Below are 18,521 nucleotides of genomic sequence, written 5' to 3' on the forward strand. Positions count from 1 at the left end.
GGAGTTGAATACGGCCTCCATCGGGTCCTCAGACGACAAGGACAGGACCTGTCCAGAGTGTGGAGGAGGGAGGGTGAGGAACCATGTCCACCAGGGTGGATGGACTGATGGCTGGGTGGACAGATGTATGACAAGCTAATGGTTGGATGGGCGGGCTGATGGATGGATGGATGGATAGGCTGGTGAGTGGATGCATGTTCTGATGGATGTTCTGATGGTTGGATGGATGGGCTGATGGTTGGATGCTTTGGCGGATGGCTGGATGCTTGGGCGGATGGTTGGATGCTTGGGCGGATGGTTGGATGCTTGGGCAGATGGTTGGATGCTTGGGCGGATGGTTGGATGCTTGGGCGGATGGTTGGATGCTTGGGCTTCTAATAACAGTGACACGCTGCGTACCAGTGTTGCGTTCTGCGTGGTTCCCTGGGCGTCGGCCACCGCCCGCAGGCTGCTGAACAGACTGAGCTCCGACAGGTCGCCCCACGGCAGGAAGTACTGGTAGACGTCGTAGCGCAGTCGCCAGCGGGGGCCGCTGCCCGGGGGGGCGTCGCAGGACGGGGGCACTGCACCCCTGGACAGAGACAGGACGGTTAGGATACTGCTACGGGGTTAGATAAGGCTGATACCAGGATCAATACCCAATAAAAACATATGATATCATATTATACCACAGCTTTCAGTTCTCAGGAATTTTATATTATTCCACAAAGTCTAGAATCGACATCCCTTCTGGGGGTCAAATCTTATTCAAGTTCTGGGACATTCTGGGCCCCCACATGAATCCTCACATATATACAATATTAATATTGTTATTGATGACTGAAGAAATCAATTAAACATTAAAACTTGAGGAAGTAACACACTTACAAATTCAGATGGGAAAGGCCACATATGGAAATGTTACAGCACGTTGGTTGAATTCCACTGAACCAACACCAGACAAATTCAAACGCTTGAAAACAGACGAGAAGACACGGACGAATTCATGCAAAGTTCACACGGTTCACGAGAACGTACATAATCCCTGTCACTTATTTACCCTCGTTCACCGTCCAGGGGACGTCCAAAGATTCAAATCTTCTGGGAGAGAAGAGTTATAAAAAGTTTGTCAGAGATTTTAAAGGCAGCATCCCTTTAAATGCCAAACGATGGGTGCTGGCTTTATATCCCCCCGAGGACTTTGTGCAAACATCAAAACAGAGCAGACTTGTGGACTTTGGACAAGTGCACTGTGCTGGAACAGTGTGGATGCTGCTCCGTTAGAAAGGTGCAAACAGGAGCTTCCACTGGAAGGACTCAGCGCTCAGGGCGAGCAGCAGACTACGTCAGAGTTTGAAAACAATACGTGAGAATGTCCACACTGCCTGAGAGCAACATGTGTACAGTACAAGAAAACATTTGATGCATTCTGTTTCATTCTTTTCTCTTAGTTTATTTATATTGTTGTTATTATTATTATTAGTGATGGTTGGGGGGGTGTAACGGTAAGCGGTTTTAACGTTAAAGACGCGACTGCATCCATACGTGGACAAAGTTAAGGATCCTTCAACAGAAGCTTTGCTGCTGGTTCAACTTGAGTATAAACTCAGCTGCAGCAGGAGACTCACTGATCCAACTTTACAAGTCATGTTACTTTCACGCTGTTTGACCGACCACCCAACACTCTCTCTCTCTCTCTCTCTCTCTCTCTCTCTCTCTCTCTCTCTCTCTCTCTCTCTCTCTCTCTCTCTCTCTCTCTCTCTCTCTCTCTCTCTCTCTCTCTCTCTCTCTCTCTCTCTCTCTCTCTCTCTCTCTCTCTCTCTCTCTCTCTGTGTCTGTCTTCTCTCTGGCACACCTGGATCCCAGCACAGGGGTGGGATGTGTCACCTGGATCCCAGCACAGGGGTGGGATGTGTCACCTGGATCCCAGCACGGGGGTTGGATGCATCTTGTGCTCTGAGAGGGAGGCGCTGCAGCACCTGTTGGTTGTGTGTCCTGGGCTGCAGGGGCTGTTTGGGCGACTGGAGCGGTGGCTTCGGGGTCTGGGGGAGAGCTTCTCCTTTAAACTCTTTATCTTCGCTCCTGTTTACACTGTGTCAAACAAATCTGTCCTTGTCCTGGTGAACACTGTTTCAGGGGTGGCCAAGTTGGCTCTCACTCTCTCTCTCTCTCTCTCTCTCTCTCTCTCTCTCTGCCCAAACAAAAATACTTGGGAACCCCTTTTATGAAGCCTATCTATTTGTGGCTAAGCAATGCGACTTTTGGAATCAGAATTGGTTTATTTTCGCCAGGTACATTGTACTGGGAGCTTCTGGGAGTTTCTTATGGTGAGGTTTAGTGCACTTCAGCAAAGACCATAAGCATTCAAAACTAAAACGCTTAACAGTGCAGGAAAATGAGAATAAAAATAATAATGATATAGGTTTAAAATCTAAAAATAAATTATATTAAAATATCAGCTATATTATCTGTATAGATATATAACTAAATTAGTAAAAAACCGACCACACTTGACCGACAGTAGCCGGACGGTCGTGCGTCGCCAACACACCAACGTTCGAAAACTAACGGAACGAGATGAGATTTAGAGTAAGACGCTTTGTGACGTCATCATACTATTTACTATAAATATGCAGCTCATGGGTCAGAATATCCATTCTCACCCATGTCCCATTATTTTGACAGATTTATGAACAAACAGCAATCTACAAGAAACTCCTGACCACGTTGAGTCGAGTCCAGTCGTCTGTGCGGGTGAGTGATAAATAGAACCTGTGAAATTGTAATTAATCACAGAAATACGCCAACGTTTGGAAACAACTTTTTTAACGTAACTTAATAAATGTAATCCAAGGAAAGAAGTCACCACTAAAATTGTGTAAGTTTCACTGTGATCGTAAATCTCTGTGAATACGTAAACCTGTGTAAATACGTCACAACTGATGCACACGAGACCACCTGACCAACGTCACCTGCCATCACTGAGACTCCACATCTACTTCCACACACAACGTGGGGAGTTGTAACCATGACAAGGTTTGGTTTCAAGTTGAGTGTTGTGCAGCGTTACCTGGCACAATACAACATGAGCAACTTAATGACAAACATTTCCACCAAACAACGACAGTTTACCACAGGAGGCTCCTGCGGTGTCAGGTACACCAACAACAACATGGTGACTGATAATACCAAGTTAGAGAAAATGGTAAATAAGGAAAATGAGCAGGAATCATTTCTTTATTTACCTCAGTTAAGATGGCTTAGTTTTTGAAATACATACATTCCAAATGTCAAGCTGTCGTTATAAAAATTTGCTTCCCAAACATCATTTTTTGTTAAACAACTCCACATAACAAGACGTTCGCTTGCCTCCGTACTTGTACTCTGTGCAATGACAATTAGTTGAATGTAATCTGATCTAAACCCTGTTTACTTTGACAACTTAATAAAAGTTGTCCATTTTCTTTTTTTTCCATTACATAAGATTGCTATTTTAAGAATACACACTTATTAATTGTTGTTTGATCTTTATCGATACGGTGATATTTGTTTGATTATTTTGTCCAGAAGTCATGTTACTTTCAAGCCGTTTGACCGACAACCAAAAACCGATGTTTTGGACAACTGTTTAATAAAACAATTATCCGACATGTCTCGTCCCAATTTCCAAATTAATGGCCGAAAAATTATGGCCGAAGAAATACAATATTGTCTTGTCTTGACAAGTGAGAATCAGGCTAAATCTGTATTTTTTAATCTCTGGTGTTATGCTTTCTTCAGGAAAAATCTTCAAAATGTAATGTCGCAAATAACACAAATCAAATGTTTCCTCGTGTATTGCTGCCTGCATCCACTGCTCGTCTTTTTTTTTGGATTACTCTCCTTGGCCTTTTTCATCCTAAAAGTATGCCAAACACGACAATCTCAGAACTTATAGACATGGTTGAGGTCTCAATGGAACCGGAACGTTTCATACGCGTTGTCATACCGGTTCGATTCACACCCATCTACACCCGAGTAAGGAAATAATGATAAAACTACACAAACTCACCGAAAATTGAAAAACACTGGAGTTACATTGAGAACACAGTGACTTTGTGATGTGATCAACCAATGTTATATAAAAATCTACGGTTCGTCTCTGAGAGGTCGTGAAAATAGAAAAATTGTAACTCGTGCTACATTGCACAGAATCTGGAGAACTGTAATACCTGCCTAACACCACTAAACTGGACCCGTGTGTTGCTGCCTGCACCTATTTTTATCATTATTATCCTTTCCAGTGCCTGTGCGAGTTGTGTGTGTATGATATAGTGTGGTTGTTGTGATATTTATTTTATGTTAAAATAACAATAAACATAATGGGAAAACAAAAAAAAGAAACAAAAAAAAAATAATGATAAAATCTATGACCATCAACAACCGTTCTTCTCGGTGCACTCTACCTGGCCGATCCCAGGTTTGCGGGGGCGAAGCGGACGGTGGTCTCGTAGAGGTTGTAGTGGAGGTAGACGTTTGGGTCGTTCTGCAGGGTGGACTGCACGCTGCAAGCACCAGGAACAGGATCTGAAAGGGCGGAACACAAATACCCACAATGCAACGCGCTCTAGCCCTGCATCTGGCAGCTTTAAGCATGCTTCACACCGAGTTCGACAAACAGTAGGAATAAAGTGGAAGGCCGTTCATTCCTACGGAGGGTCTGAGTTCAAACACAAAAAAGCTGTGGCATGCTGTGACAAGCTCTGCCCCAACTGAGATAAGCCCCGCCTCCTCTGCAACGCGGAATGTCCGCGTCCTATCGAGGCTCCGAGATGCGTTCAAATTTTCCAACTAATGTGACATGTATAGGTCCGACACTACAACCGAAGGTGACGTCTCTCAAGTTTCTCTCAAGGAACTGGGATTAAAACCAGGTAAATAACACAGTTTTAACAGGGAAATTAGCGGGTTGACACCTTTCCCATTGCCAGGAGAAATTATGTTTTTTTTCTGGTGTGTCACATTTGACATCACGAACAAGCAGAAAAGGGGCGTGTTATGGTTCCAGTGTGATTGGGAACAAACAGTAACAACTTAAACAAACAACGACGTAAAACTGTAAAAATGGGGGGAAAGAAAATCATTTTTTCTGAATCTTTTTTTTTAACGATCCCGTTCAAAAGAACGGGATCGTTCCTGAACCACCTAACACCGCAGCAGAAGCAGCGTGGAGTATCTGTGCCTCGCGTGCCTCAGCGCTGGGGAGCGGAGACACTTCCCCGGTTGGGGTAAGGGCTTGGGGAGGTGCTGGAGTGGCCGGGAGCCCGGCGAGGAGCGTGGGGGTTCTGAGCGGTGCTCCCCACGGAGCCACCCCCACACTCGCAGCATTTCATGCTCCCCCATGCGGAAAAATAAGTCAATAACCTCTGATTTTGGTTTTGGATTCTAAGCGGATATGAAATGATGATAAACCCGTGTCTATTGCAGGGTCATTTGACCCGTGACTGGGTGTAACCTTTCCCACTGATGACAAATGCCAGATGAAAGGGGGTGTTAACAGGTTTTTGGCGCAGTGGGAAAGGGGTATAAGTCACAAATATATAAAACAACAACATTATTAACGTTACCCTTGGATGTCAAGGTTAACCAAATTCACGATCAATTAATCTTTTCACACTTGGCTGACATAAAGGGAGTTTTAAACTCTCATTCATGGAACATGGTAAATGTCCAGCTGAGCAAACAGCTCTTCCATTTTCCTTGACGTACAGTAATATGGGATGCGAAAGCCAGATTGAAATTCGTCAACATGTTAACCTGGCGATCTGAAAAAACATCTTCTGTCTTCATGAACAACAAAGACAAACATTCACATTCAGGTCCAGATGTACAAAACACATGTGTTGGTGCAATACATGGCTAAAATGGATTCATGAACGACCCCACTTGACTGGACTTATTGGATTCGCAAAATTTGATGTGATTACCTTTCTGTTGACCCGTTCATCAATTATTAAAATGTTTTTATTTGTTATTTTGTTAACTTAACTCACTTAAAATCATCTTTCGCAGCAGTTCAGAGTCATGGAGTCAAAGTCAAGGATTCAGAAGTGTACCTTTTGTTTTGAATCTCTAAATTAGGAAGCATCACCAGACACACCCAGTAAATGTTATAAGATGCCCTTTAGCCCAGCCCTACTCCACATCTCCCTGAAAGGAAAGGCACGCAGCCAGAAGGGCGGCCGGGGATGGAACCAGCGTCTGGTGCTGCAAGGCAGCAGCGTTCACCACTGATCCACCACGTCGCCTAGTGTTAGTTACTCTGGTACTGCGAGTACTTACTCCTTTTTTTTTTTTCAAGATTTTTCCATTTAATGTAAATTGTCATTTTGTTTTCAAATATTTGGATTATTATTTGGCTTATTGTATATTGCTAGTTTTTTCTATTTTTTATTGTTATTGCCTATTGCTGTGATGTGAGGAACACATCATAAAGAGAAAGAAAGAAGGAAAGAAAGAAAGAAAGAAAGAAGGAAAGAAAGAAAGAAAGAAAGAAAGAAAGAAAGAAAGAAAGAAAGAATATCCATCTAATACCTCATGGAGTAAGAAATTAGGTGATTCCTTCAGGATTGGGGGTCTTACCGGTGCTGGTGTATGGCAGTATGACTCCGGTACCGACCACGGTGCCACTGTCGGGGGCCAACAGGAAGAAGGAGACGGAGGTCTGGTCTGGGAGGAGGGGGGAGAGGAGGCCTGGGTCCATGGCCGTCAGGGAGGCTCCGTGCGTCTGGAATGATTTAATTATTAAATCGTAAATCATAATCATTCATAATGTTAACTAATAAACCACCACTATTAAAGTGGAAATCCATCAGATGGTCTGTATTGGGTGGATTACGCCACAACATCCTTTGATTTCTTTGTTTTGGGTTTTTTGCGAATTTTATTCCATATCAACAGTTTACTGAGGACAACCAACGACGCTGCTTAAGCAAATTCACCACAGCTGCCTTTCACTTCTTGCACATGTGGCGGACCCCGCCACCAAACAATGGAAACAGCAAATTGAGGAGCAAGATGCAGAACACAAATACATTGAATGGCAGTTTCTTTAAAAGGGGCAGATAAATAAAGTATCAAATATTGTATTTTTATTTATTTATATATTTTATAAAATAAACTTGCAGATTACCACTTTAATAGTGTAATTTACAAACAAGGACCCCTAGCTGTGTGGAGTGCACCACCATTAAGACCTAAGATTATAAAAGTTGAATAACAAACTACAAATCATTATCAAATAAGATAACACAATAAATGTCTTTAAACTTGTTTTATTTCAACCACATCTTACTATGAATTTTAGAGTTATAGTTTAAGGTTTTTATCTATGTTGTGTCTGGTGTCACTGCATGAACCTAGTTCAACGGGAGGTCATATAAAAGAGCATGGCCACCCTGTTTAAATAAAGGTTATATAAAATGAATAGAGGCTTAACAAATTGAATTGTATGTTTTTATTTGGTCAGAAGTGACTGCATGGATGTGGAAAATAACTCAAGGTTTAATGAGTAAAGCAAACTTTCCATCACACACACACACACACACACACACACACACACACTCACACTCACACTCACACACACACACACACACACACACACACACACACACACGGATGGAAAAACAAATAAATTGGATTTATTTCTAAGTGTATAAATAAGATTTTGAAGACCAGTTTAGAGATCAGTCAAGCGAATAGAATTGTTTTCAAATGGTTGACTTTGTGACTAAATGCACATGTTTTGCCAACTGCGGTGTGGAAGCACTTATATGATTAAAGTGTATCTTCAAACATAGAAATAATAATAATATATGTCCCACCCAAGTGCCGTGTTCAGGGACATTCGGCACAGAGACACGGAAGAAGGAAACATACAAGTTTATTGTGGAGAGGGGGCTTGATAGAACACGCCCGGAGCAGATGGACGCATGTCATGACAAGGACTCCTCTCCTGTGAGTGTGGGGATGGGGGCTTTACCTGCCGCTCGTTAGACCAACCAATGAACAACAGGTGTACAGCCACTCTGATCCTGGGCCCCATTTACCTAGATCCAGGTCAGGTGACGGTGGGTACGGTGGCACAGTGCATTGCACTGCCAGGATGGTTTAGAAGCAGAGAACTCATTTCACCGACGAAGCATGTTAGGTGTGTAGGTCGCCGTTGCCGTATGAGGGCATGTATGTGCCGTGTAATAAATAAAGAATCTTCTTCTAAAAGGTGTGGCTGCTCCAACAACACCACTATGAGATTATCTTCACCTTATCTTCTTCAACACTTAAAATACAATTGGCATTGTGTGCAGAACCCTCACCTTTTTTTGTATTTTCCAGGTGGGGTACATTTTTATGTTTTTTTTTTTTTTAACAAAATGTGTAATGTTCAGAAAGTCTCCACATCCTGAGCCTGGCAACCCTTCCCCTCTGCAGGGAACCAGCTCATTATCACCAAGTGACTTTCAAAACAACAGTCCCTCGAGGAAATCCCCGTTTTGCAATTGCAGCAACTAATGCTAATTCAATAGACAGACACTAGAGATATATATTCTAGATGAGCAATTCCCAACCCATGGGCTGCAGCCCACGTGGGTCACCGAATCATGGGCAAAACACATTGATTTTATTGGAAAAAAATTAATAATAATAAATAAATAAATTATGTGTTACAAAAACATTTGATAGGTAAAAAGAAAAAATCATTGCATGGTATTTTTTCTTTTAAATCTTCAAAAAGGCATCTTCACTGATAGATAGGAACTTATGTTAGTGCGTACTACGTCCAAGCCGGACCACGATCAACATGCACCTGTTCATTTTTGAACTTGCGGTGATAATCACAATGGATGGTTGGCTAGCATCAGGCACACTGAAAAGGAAAGAAGCCATTGATACATCATCCACCAGCGAAGTCCGCAGGACAGTCCCGCCTGTCAAACAAAAAACGAAGGTTCGGAGAAAGTATAGTGCTTAATATTTATCATTGGGATTTTTTTGGGACAGGCACGGAAGACGAACCGTTACCGCTGTGCGTGGTCTCTTCCGAGATTTTATCAAATGTAGCTCTGAAGCCATGTAAACTGCGCTGCCACCTCGAGACAAAACACCAACAGGAAATGTCCAAGCCGCTTGAATTTTTCGATAATAAACTCAAGGAAAAATCACAGCAAGAAGAAAGTCATTGAAACGTCATGTATGGGCACCGAGAACGCAAAGGCAGCGGAAGCATCTATCTGGTCGCCCGACTCATAGCCAAGCCTGGTAAGCTGCATACAATCGGGGAGAATTTAATTCTTCCTGCCACAAAAGTGATCGTGGGGGTGATGTGGTGAGAGAGGAGTGCGAGCCAATCAACCTCATCTCATTGTCTGGTAACTCAGTCAAACGCAGGATTGACGGGATGGCAGAGAATGTGTCAGAACGGCTGATAACGAGCGTACCAGAGAGTCGTTTTTAAAGCCCTCAAACTGGATGAATGGACAGCCATCACAAAACTGTCAAAGCTGCTTGCAGATGTAAGGTATGAAAACAATGGAGAGATCAAAGAAGAGTTCCTGTTTGGCAAATCTTTACCGACGCGTTCAACCACTGAGGCCAAGCTGGACAAACTTTTGACTTCATGGTGCTTCTGAGTATCCCGATGTGACTGACAGAGCTGTGCGATTTCTGATACCTTCCCCAGAAGAAATACAGGAATAAACTGAATGTTAATCCAGATCTTCACCTGAGACTGTCGTTCCTTAAGCCAGACATCAAGAATTTGGTGTCTACCATGCAGCATCAGCCTTCTCATGAGCTGAGTTCATATTAATGTGCTCCTGTTATTGTTCATTTAACATTACGAACGTTACGCCAAAGTTCTATAGATATAAGGTTATTTTTAACCCACCTCTTTTTTTGTTTTACCACTACTGCACTGTATGTATGAGAATGCATATGACTGTTAAAATAAACATCCTCTGAGAAGGCACTGTTTGGCTCCTGCATTAGTTCTGGTCGGATGTGGCCGCCAACACTTTTGAGATTTTCAAGTGGGCCGCGAGTCCGAAAAGGTTGGGAACCACTGTTCTAGATAGAGAGATCAATCTCTCTCTCTCTCTCTCTCTCTCTCTCTCTCTCTCTCTCTCTCTCTCTCTCTCTCTCTCTATATATATATATATACACACAATAGATAGATCGATGGATAGATGGATTGATGGATCGATGGATAGATGGATAGAGTTAATTCTCTGTAAACTGCTTTGGCAATAACATGTTTTTTGGCTCATGCCAATTAAGCTAATTGAATTGAGAGAGAGAGAGAGAGAGAGAAAGAGAGAGAGAGAGAGAGAGAGAGAGAGAGAGAGAGAGAGAGAGAGAGATGTGAAGCAGAGACTGATCCCAACCAAACACAGGCTGAGTGAGCCCCACCCAGCAGTAGAAACAGGAAGACACAGACAGACATGGCTGCCCAGAGCGTACTATGAGGTTATGAGGTATAGCGTATGTGGTCACTGCTGAACCTGAGAGGTAGAGACAGAGATGCACTTCCTCCTCCACTCTCAGAAGTTCTCTTCAGTAAGAGACTTCCACGACGGGGAAATAGCCGATAAAATACCAAATGTCCAAACGTTAAGCCCAGAGGAGAACGTGTCCGTTCCACTGGTGAAGGGGGAGCAGATCCTCTGGCAGTTCAACATGGATCTGCCACAGCCTGAGGGAAACACCATCACTAGAAGGCTTTTTTTAAACTGTATTTAAATGTAGAACATGCGTTCTTCTGTATTGTATTGCACACTGTATGTGACACCTATGTATTTAATATGTATATGTAATATGCAATTTATGTAGTCTCTGTAAACAGCCTTGGCAATAAAAATTTTTTGTTCATGCCAATAAAGCAGTTTTGATTGATACTATAGATTAGGGGTCGGGAATCTATGGCTCGTGAGCAAATTATGAGCTAAATTTTTTCATCACAATTAACAAGTAATAAATAATTATTCTGTGTCATTTTAAAGTAAAATAGGTCAGAGAAATTACAATTTTGAAAATAAAATTCAAAATATTAATGTGGCGGACAAAAGGGAAGACTCCGGGGGCCTTTTACTCGGGGCCCCGTCCCTCCCGGGTCTCTGCTCAGGCACCACTTGTGGGAGTCTCTGCCACAGGTGGAGCTTCAGGGAGGGAGACGAAGTCTTCCTGGCCGTGGCGAGAGTTTTATTGTTCATTTCAACATGCGTCACGCAGGCCACGATTATATATATTACTGAGGATTATTATAATAACTGTGGATAATAATGATCCTCGTGGGCGCAGGAGGAACGGCGTTCCACTGCTGGGCTGCTAACCAGCCTGTGCAGTAAGACAGAGAAACCCCCTCTGTAAGACAGAAACATGAAGAAAACTCCCTGCCTCCAGTCGGAGCAATCAGCTCAACACCAGTGGACAGAAATGGAAAAAACTTCAATATGTACGTGACAAATAATCTCTTGAACTTGAACCTGAAGAGCAGCTGATTGTTAACACTTGGATGGAGCTTCCGTCACGTAGCACACAATGCAGCGTGGTAATGTTGCCGTGCGGAGCGTGCTTGGCTCTACATACGTATGTGAGCAGTCTTTGTGGCGTCTGAGAAACATGAAGAGCAACCTACGCTCACGTTGAACTGATGGAGCCTCAACGCAGCATGAAGCTCAACCTCACTACGTATGAAGCAGACGACAAGGCCACCAGCAAAACCAGGCAGCACCACAAGTCACATCAATGGTCAAAAGTATTTCATTTATTACTGGTTAGCTGCAGTATAACAACAATATTATTAAGAAGAATAAAGAGAAATGAATTATAAATAGCACTTTTTGAAGTACTCAGAGATGTGTTATACGTTAAAAATGTATGCCTTACTTAAAAAATGCATTAAGTTGCATTCAATTTTATTAAATATTATATGGCTCACAAGGAAATACATTTAGAATTATTTGGCTTTTATTTGGCTCCCAGCCAAAAAGGTTCCCGACCCCTGCTGTAGATAGATAGAGAGAGAGAGATATATCCTATACTGATAGTATAGGCCCCTTCTCCATTTGACCAAATATGCTCCCTCCCTCAAACACACTCTTCCTCTTTCTCGTCCAGGTTCCACTTCCTCTTGTCTCAACTCATCGCGTTATTTCCCAAGAACGTTTTAAAGTTGTTTCCTCAATTTGTTTCTCCCCCAAATTCATTCCCTACATCTTCACTGTTTCTCCCGACGAATTACAATCCAGCAAATGAATGGCCTCGCTCTGGTCTGCATGGCTGGGATTTAATCACGCGTCTCCTTTCAGGCTCAGATTGGATTGAGCTCCTTCTGAAACCCCATGACCACAGCGCTGACGATCAGCTGATCCCATCAGGGGACCACACACACACACACACACACACACACACACACACAGATTTGACACACACACACGCACATGCGGATGATCAATCAGTCCTTCAATTTCAACCTTCAATTTGTTTTGCATCACGCATATTACATTTATGCAAATATTTAGTCCAGTGTTTCTCAACCTTTTTCCACATCAAGAACCTCAGCTTGACCCACGTTCCACCACATTTTATAAGATTGAAGCCCCTTTCGCATACAGTTCTTGGGAAATTACCGGGATAACCTTTCCGGCACCGCTAGTGGTTTTTATTATTTACACATGCAGCTACATTCAGGAACATTTCTGTGCCTTTTCACACATGCCATGATAACGCCGGAATACAGGGACAGTCCGATCCAGTGCAGGCGCCATCGTTTGGACAATCTGTCAGCAGTGGACATACAATCTGAATGGGTTCCATTTTTTTCGTGGCTCTCAGAGACCAGCGCTTCGGTTCCCTCCACTGACGGAGCGGGGACAGGACGCAGAAATCCCTGCAGAAATCCCCCGGACGCAGAAATCCTGACTCAGTGTTATTAAATCAGTGTGATTATTTTCCACCTGCCCTACACCCTCTGCCGCCGGGGAAAAAAAACACAATTTGTGCTTTGCCGACACTGTATTGGGCTCCACCCCTACTTTACGTGCTTGTCCCGGAAACTGCTTCCATTCACAACACAGCCCTACCGGCATTTTCCTGGAAATGTTACTAGGTCTTGAGGTGGGAAATAGCCAGAACAGATAATCTATCTATCAGATAATCTATCCCTGCTGCCAGTCACACATGACCCCATGCAGGAAATGCTCTGGAACATTTCAGGGAATCGACTGCATGTGTGAAAGGGGCTTTAGTCTCTGGGACCAAAATCTGAGAAGATGTTTTATTGTTAGAAATTATTTCTGAAGCAGAATCTGTTTATTCGGCCTGGTTACATTAACATATATGAGGAATTTGTCGTGGTGAAGATTGTGCACTACTGTATAGATTATAGTTCAATATCACATTTTTGACTTTGATACCAGCTTTGGTACCTTGATGTCGATACCAAATCATTACCACAGTAAATCACTCATAAACAATTCTCTAACCGATTGTTTCTTGAAAAACAAAAACAGACTTTTCAAAACTATTGATTTACAAAAACTAAATCTAGATCCAGGTCAGCCACACCTGACCTGGATCTAGATAATTGGGGACCCAGAATCAGGGCGGCTGTACATCTGTTGCTCGTTTGTTGGTCTAACGAGCAGGAGGTAAACCCCCATTGCCACACACACTCAGGAGAGGAGCCTATGGCCCTTTCTCAATCTGCGCACATTTCTGTACTTGTGTTCTTGTCTGTACTTGTGTTCTTGTCTGTACTTGTGTTCTTGTCTGTACTTGTGTTCTTGTCTGTACTTGTGTTCTTGTCTGTACTTGTGTACTTGTGGACTTGTGAAACATCATCAGTCGCAGCCCAAGTACTGTTCCAATTCAAAGTCCGTATCAAGCCAAGTCCAGTCCAAATGCCCAGATGTGGACTTGCTCCGCCCATTTTATGGAGGATGCATGGGTGGTGACTTGTGTGGACTTGGGACAGCCAAGTATCCCAGAATGCATTTCGCACCAAGAGGTGGTAATGGTATTTGTCCCCGGGAGTCTGTACTCCAGAGTCGAACTTGCCAAGTCTGAACTACCAAGTCCGCAAGTCCGGACTTTGCGTACTTGGTGTTGAGAACCGGCCTATGTCCTGACACACCTCCATCTGCTCCTGGGCTAATTCCAACTAGCCTTCTCTCTACAATAAACTTGTGTGTCTACCTAACACCGTCTTCTGTGTCTCTGTTCTGAAGGTCTGTGAAAACAGCACTTGGGTGGCGAGTGGTAGGCGAAACTGCCACGTATACACGTTGAGACGAGATATCGTCTGGGATTTTGGTTATCCTAATATCGCGACACAGTTAAATGTTGTCTTTAAGGGCATTACAGTAAATCATACAAAACAAAATGATATCAAGACGATATCTAGTAGGATAGGAACAGTTATATCATATTGTTATACAATATTGTCTGTAATTTGGGTTGTTGCACCACAGTGATTACAGGTAAAAGCTGTGTTTAAGTAGCATTAAAGTAAACAATTTTCCTGAACTTCATAGACTGTTGTAGATGTTCTAATCAATGGTCAATATCCACATGACTAGTTGCTCTAATATTCCTTGTGTGTAAATACCTGATAGTCAGGGGGTTGTACTCACCCTGGTGTAGGAGAGCGTGGCGTTTCGATGAAGGGTGTGGAACTGCAGTGTGATGAAGGCCACCTGCGCCGGGATTCCCGACACCGTGGCCTGAACCGTCTCGTTCTGCGAGAAACTGACGTTCCGGAAGGCGCCAAGCAGGAAAACCACCTGATCTGATGAGACACAGAGAGGAAGCCATGTCTTCTCCTTAAAGCGGTTGATTTCACAGAAACTGAATCCACTGATGTTACTTGTTCTTTTTGAAAGCTTTGTAGACGACTGTGATGTGTGGGGTGTATGGGATGTAGAGTTGTAAGGAGGGTGGTGGCTCAGTGATGAACACTGTTGTCTCACAGCAAGAAGGAAGCGACAAGGGGCATTTCTGCGTCGAGTCTGAATTTCCTCCCCATGTTCTTGTGGGTTTTGCCCGCCCCTGAAGATATGCAAGTTAGGCTTAGAGACTCCTGCCGACCACTGCTCCTAGATAGACACGATACTACCATGGGTCAAGTAATAGAGTGGTGAAGAGATTATGTATTTCTGTAGGCCAACCCAGAAGTCAGCATCGCCCTAGTTCCCTCGACAAAAAGACAATGGGACGTTCCCATCGGATTTTGGATTACTGCAGAAAATAAGCTCTGTGACAAAAAAAAAAAGTTTATGATACTTACAAGTCTTACTCAGCAAGATAATCTTCATAAATAACACAAAACTACACCACTTTTATGATATTTCAAGCATAAATGCAATCGCCAGAAGCAAAAAGCTAATGTTAGTCAAGGAAGGAACTACACCACGGTGGCATGACTTCAACAACCCACCACGAAGCTTCCAGCTTTTTCGCGCTTACATCTTCTCTAAAAGCCTTTCCTCTTAACGTCACCTGATCTAGCAAGAGCGCGAGTATAAGCACAACAAGAGGTCGTGAAGACGTAAAAGCTTCAAAATTCACAAGTGGAGTATTTACTGACGCATTTTATGCTGTAGAACAAAACTTGAAAATCTCTTTAAGCTTGTGCTAATCGCAGACCTAATTTCAGGTATGGAACCAACTCACAAACTACTACTAGGACAATGATTATGAGTCGCTTTGGACAAGTCGTCAAATCAAACCTCCAAATCACGTCGCATAAGGTTACGTCCTATAGTGCAACATATCATTGTGTAGCATAATGTAACGCGTCACAAGGTAGCATGTTGTTACTGTAATAATCGTAGCACATCATAATGTAAGTAAGGGTGATGTGCAGCCAGCCGACCATTATCACAAAATAACCCCCGACCGTGTGTCGTGATATTATTGTTGTTATTCTGCAATAACTGTCGGGATACTATGGCACATAGCCATAGTATCACACAGCTACAGCACTTCGGAATATTGTTTTGAAATTACTTAATAAAATAGTACGCCTGGCCCCGCGGCGCACTCTGCGACGAAGCTTCAGTTTCCTAGTTTCCTTCCGCCGAGAAAGACATTCCACAACAACGTAGCGAGCAATTCCCCCGTTTTCCGTTCCGCTATGAACTCCGGAGCTTCACAACTGAACATTACATCACAAGACCCTACTGTTAGTCCTGATCCAAGTGGGCGGCCTACATATCTCTGCACTCCTCAATTAGGGAGTTAACACGAATGTTAATTATTATTGTTAAGTAAAGACAGTGAAGGAAGGAGCTCTCTGTGTGTTGCATGCGGACGCTGTGCTATCTAAACCGCTATCCCCGCTGATATGGAGGAGCTTTGGAACTGGCTGGTTCAGACATTCTCCACCCTGGGGTCACTTGATATGCACACGGGGTCGTGGGACATTTCTAGGTTTGAAATACATCATCAGATCTATATCATACGTTTGGAGCTCCCTCTTTGCTCTATTATACCGTAAAATTAGCTGACAACATGCTCGGATTCTCAAACAGTTTCCTAATATGCAATTACTTTGACCAGTAATGTCCGTTTAGAAGGTTCAGTAAGATTCTTATTCATCCTCAATCTGTTGCTTAAAGCTGTTGACAACTGTTAGATCACACCACAGACGTTGTTGGGACTATTCTTGGGACCCTTAGCACAATGGTTCTCAACGGGTCCTTCCAGAGGTTCCAGGGGGCCTCCTGCAAAATGATAAATTGTTCAACTTCACCATTATTTCATTTACATCAAGACGTTAGCTGCGTTGTCCGATCTTGAGCGCTTGGATCCAAGTTTAGGGTAAAAGACACTAAATGTGAGCAAATTGGGGTCTGTGGCCTGAAGACGATCACACTGAGGATCCTTGATGTGGAAGAGGGTGAGAGTCAACGCACTGAGCACAATCATTTGCAGAACCTCCTTTATCATCTTCCCTGCTAAGGGTTAAAGACTTCCTTCTCCAGCCAATTACCAAGGATATCTCATATGACATCGATTCCATGACAATTGACGTACAGCAAATTCCAGGCTGGGCCGTGACTCTTTTAGGACAGCGTTTCAACCAATTTTCTTCCACCTCACACTTTTTACAATGAAATATCCCACCGCACACCACTTTCCTGTCAACTGTAAGAACATCACAAACATGTACAACCACTTTCTATTATGGCCTACTTATAGTTAGTGATGCAAGACCTGGGAATGATTCACTCATACTGAACGACTCCTTTAAATGACTGAGTCTGGAGTCACTCCAGCAAAAGAGTGAATCTTTGACTCACACACTGAAAATAATAACTGAATGAGAACTAAGTTAAAAATGTCAGAGTCCAAAGCAGAAAAGGCGAAGGCAATTCATATTGAATGTGGTTGATTTCATCTTTGCATCAAAATAACTAATTGTCAGAATTAAATGATTCTTGTGAGAATTCCGTTCCCGACTCGGAGCCGAGCCGACCCTTTCTACTCCCGGTCATTTTTCAGGAAGTCCTCCCGCGCTCACCATGCGTTACACAGAATGAGCCAAACGATCCAGAGTCGGAAAAAAGAGAGTGAACCTTTCATCGCTATGTATCGTCGTCGCTTTCAGAGTGAAACTAGTTCTGACGAACACAGAGCTGCTGTTCTGCTGGAACTGGGCAATTAGATGAATTGGTGCAGCCATGAAATCTTGATCTTGAAAAAGTAATTTCCCCAATTGATCTATTCCAAGTGGAATTTGAAAGATTTTCTCAGCACACCTGGCAAGCTCTCACAGCACATTAGCCGTTGGAAAACACTGAGAAAGGTTTCTGACCGGCAGATTTCAGTTTCAGCTCCCACTAGGTATTCCGAACCGAGCAAACTACTGACGCTGCAACTTGTTTGTGGGGGATTGCGTTATCCGTTCACAGAGGGAGACGTAATCTGTTCTGCCTCAATCTGATAACCCAGTTTAACGTTGCTTTGCGGTGGAACTCCCCTTTAATGCCCTGTCCCTATCACATACCAGGGAGTATTATGGACGGAGCATCAGCTTCGCCACGCAGAGGGATTACGAATCGATGGGTCGAGGCAGGGTAATGAATTAGAGCCACATCTGGCTTGTACATGTTGAAATTCCCAGTCAGGCACTTTCCCAGCGGCTCCTGAACAGTTTGTTTGGAGCATGGAAGCGTTTGAATAATTTTCTTACGGAGACAGAGCCCGACCACGCGCAGTGCTCGTTTCATTCCATAAGGAAACGGAGGAAAATAAAAGAATGTACATCTTAAATAAAAACACACTGTTCTGGCGCGCTGATGTGACCTGGGTTGGTACCATCAGAGCGCCGGTACCCCATCCCCGCCGCAAGAAGGTCCTGGGTTCAAACTCCGACCGTCCCGGTTCCCTTCAGTGTGGAGCTTGCATGTTGTCTTTGTGTGGATTTACTCCCACCATCAAGAGAAATGTATTTTAGGGGTTAACACTCCTGTCGGTGTCCCTGACCAAGGCACTGGCAAAAA

The 18,521-nt window shown here is 43.4% G+C and overlaps 1 protein-coding gene across 1 annotated transcript in view; it reads right to left on the reverse strand.

Moving 5' to 3' along the window:
• Positions 1 to 18,521, reverse strand: part of tm7sf3 (transmembrane 7 superfamily member 3) — a 30,808-nt gene that overhangs the window by 5,330 nt on the left and 6,957 nt on the right. The window contains exons 2-6 of the mRNA XM_080022174.1: positions 14,649 to 14,803; positions 6,601 to 6,745; positions 4,425 to 4,545; positions 400 to 571; positions 1 to 48 (exon numbers count right to left, since the gene is read on the reverse strand). The exon at positions 1 to 48 is cut by the window's left edge and continues 130 nt beyond it. Coding sequence (XP_079878300.1) covers positions 1 to 48; positions 400 to 571; positions 4,425 to 4,545; positions 6,601 to 6,745; positions 14,649 to 14,803 — 641 coding nt within the window. The remainder of the gene's footprint in view (positions 49 to 399; positions 572 to 4,424; positions 4,546 to 6,600; positions 6,746 to 14,648; positions 14,804 to 18,521) is intronic.

The sequence above is a fragment of the Zeus faber genome (assembly GCF_960531495.2).
Source record: "Zeus faber genome assembly, chromosome: 21".
Taxonomy (NCBI): domain Eukaryota; kingdom Metazoa; phylum Chordata; class Actinopteri; order Zeiformes; family Zeidae; genus Zeus; species Zeus faber.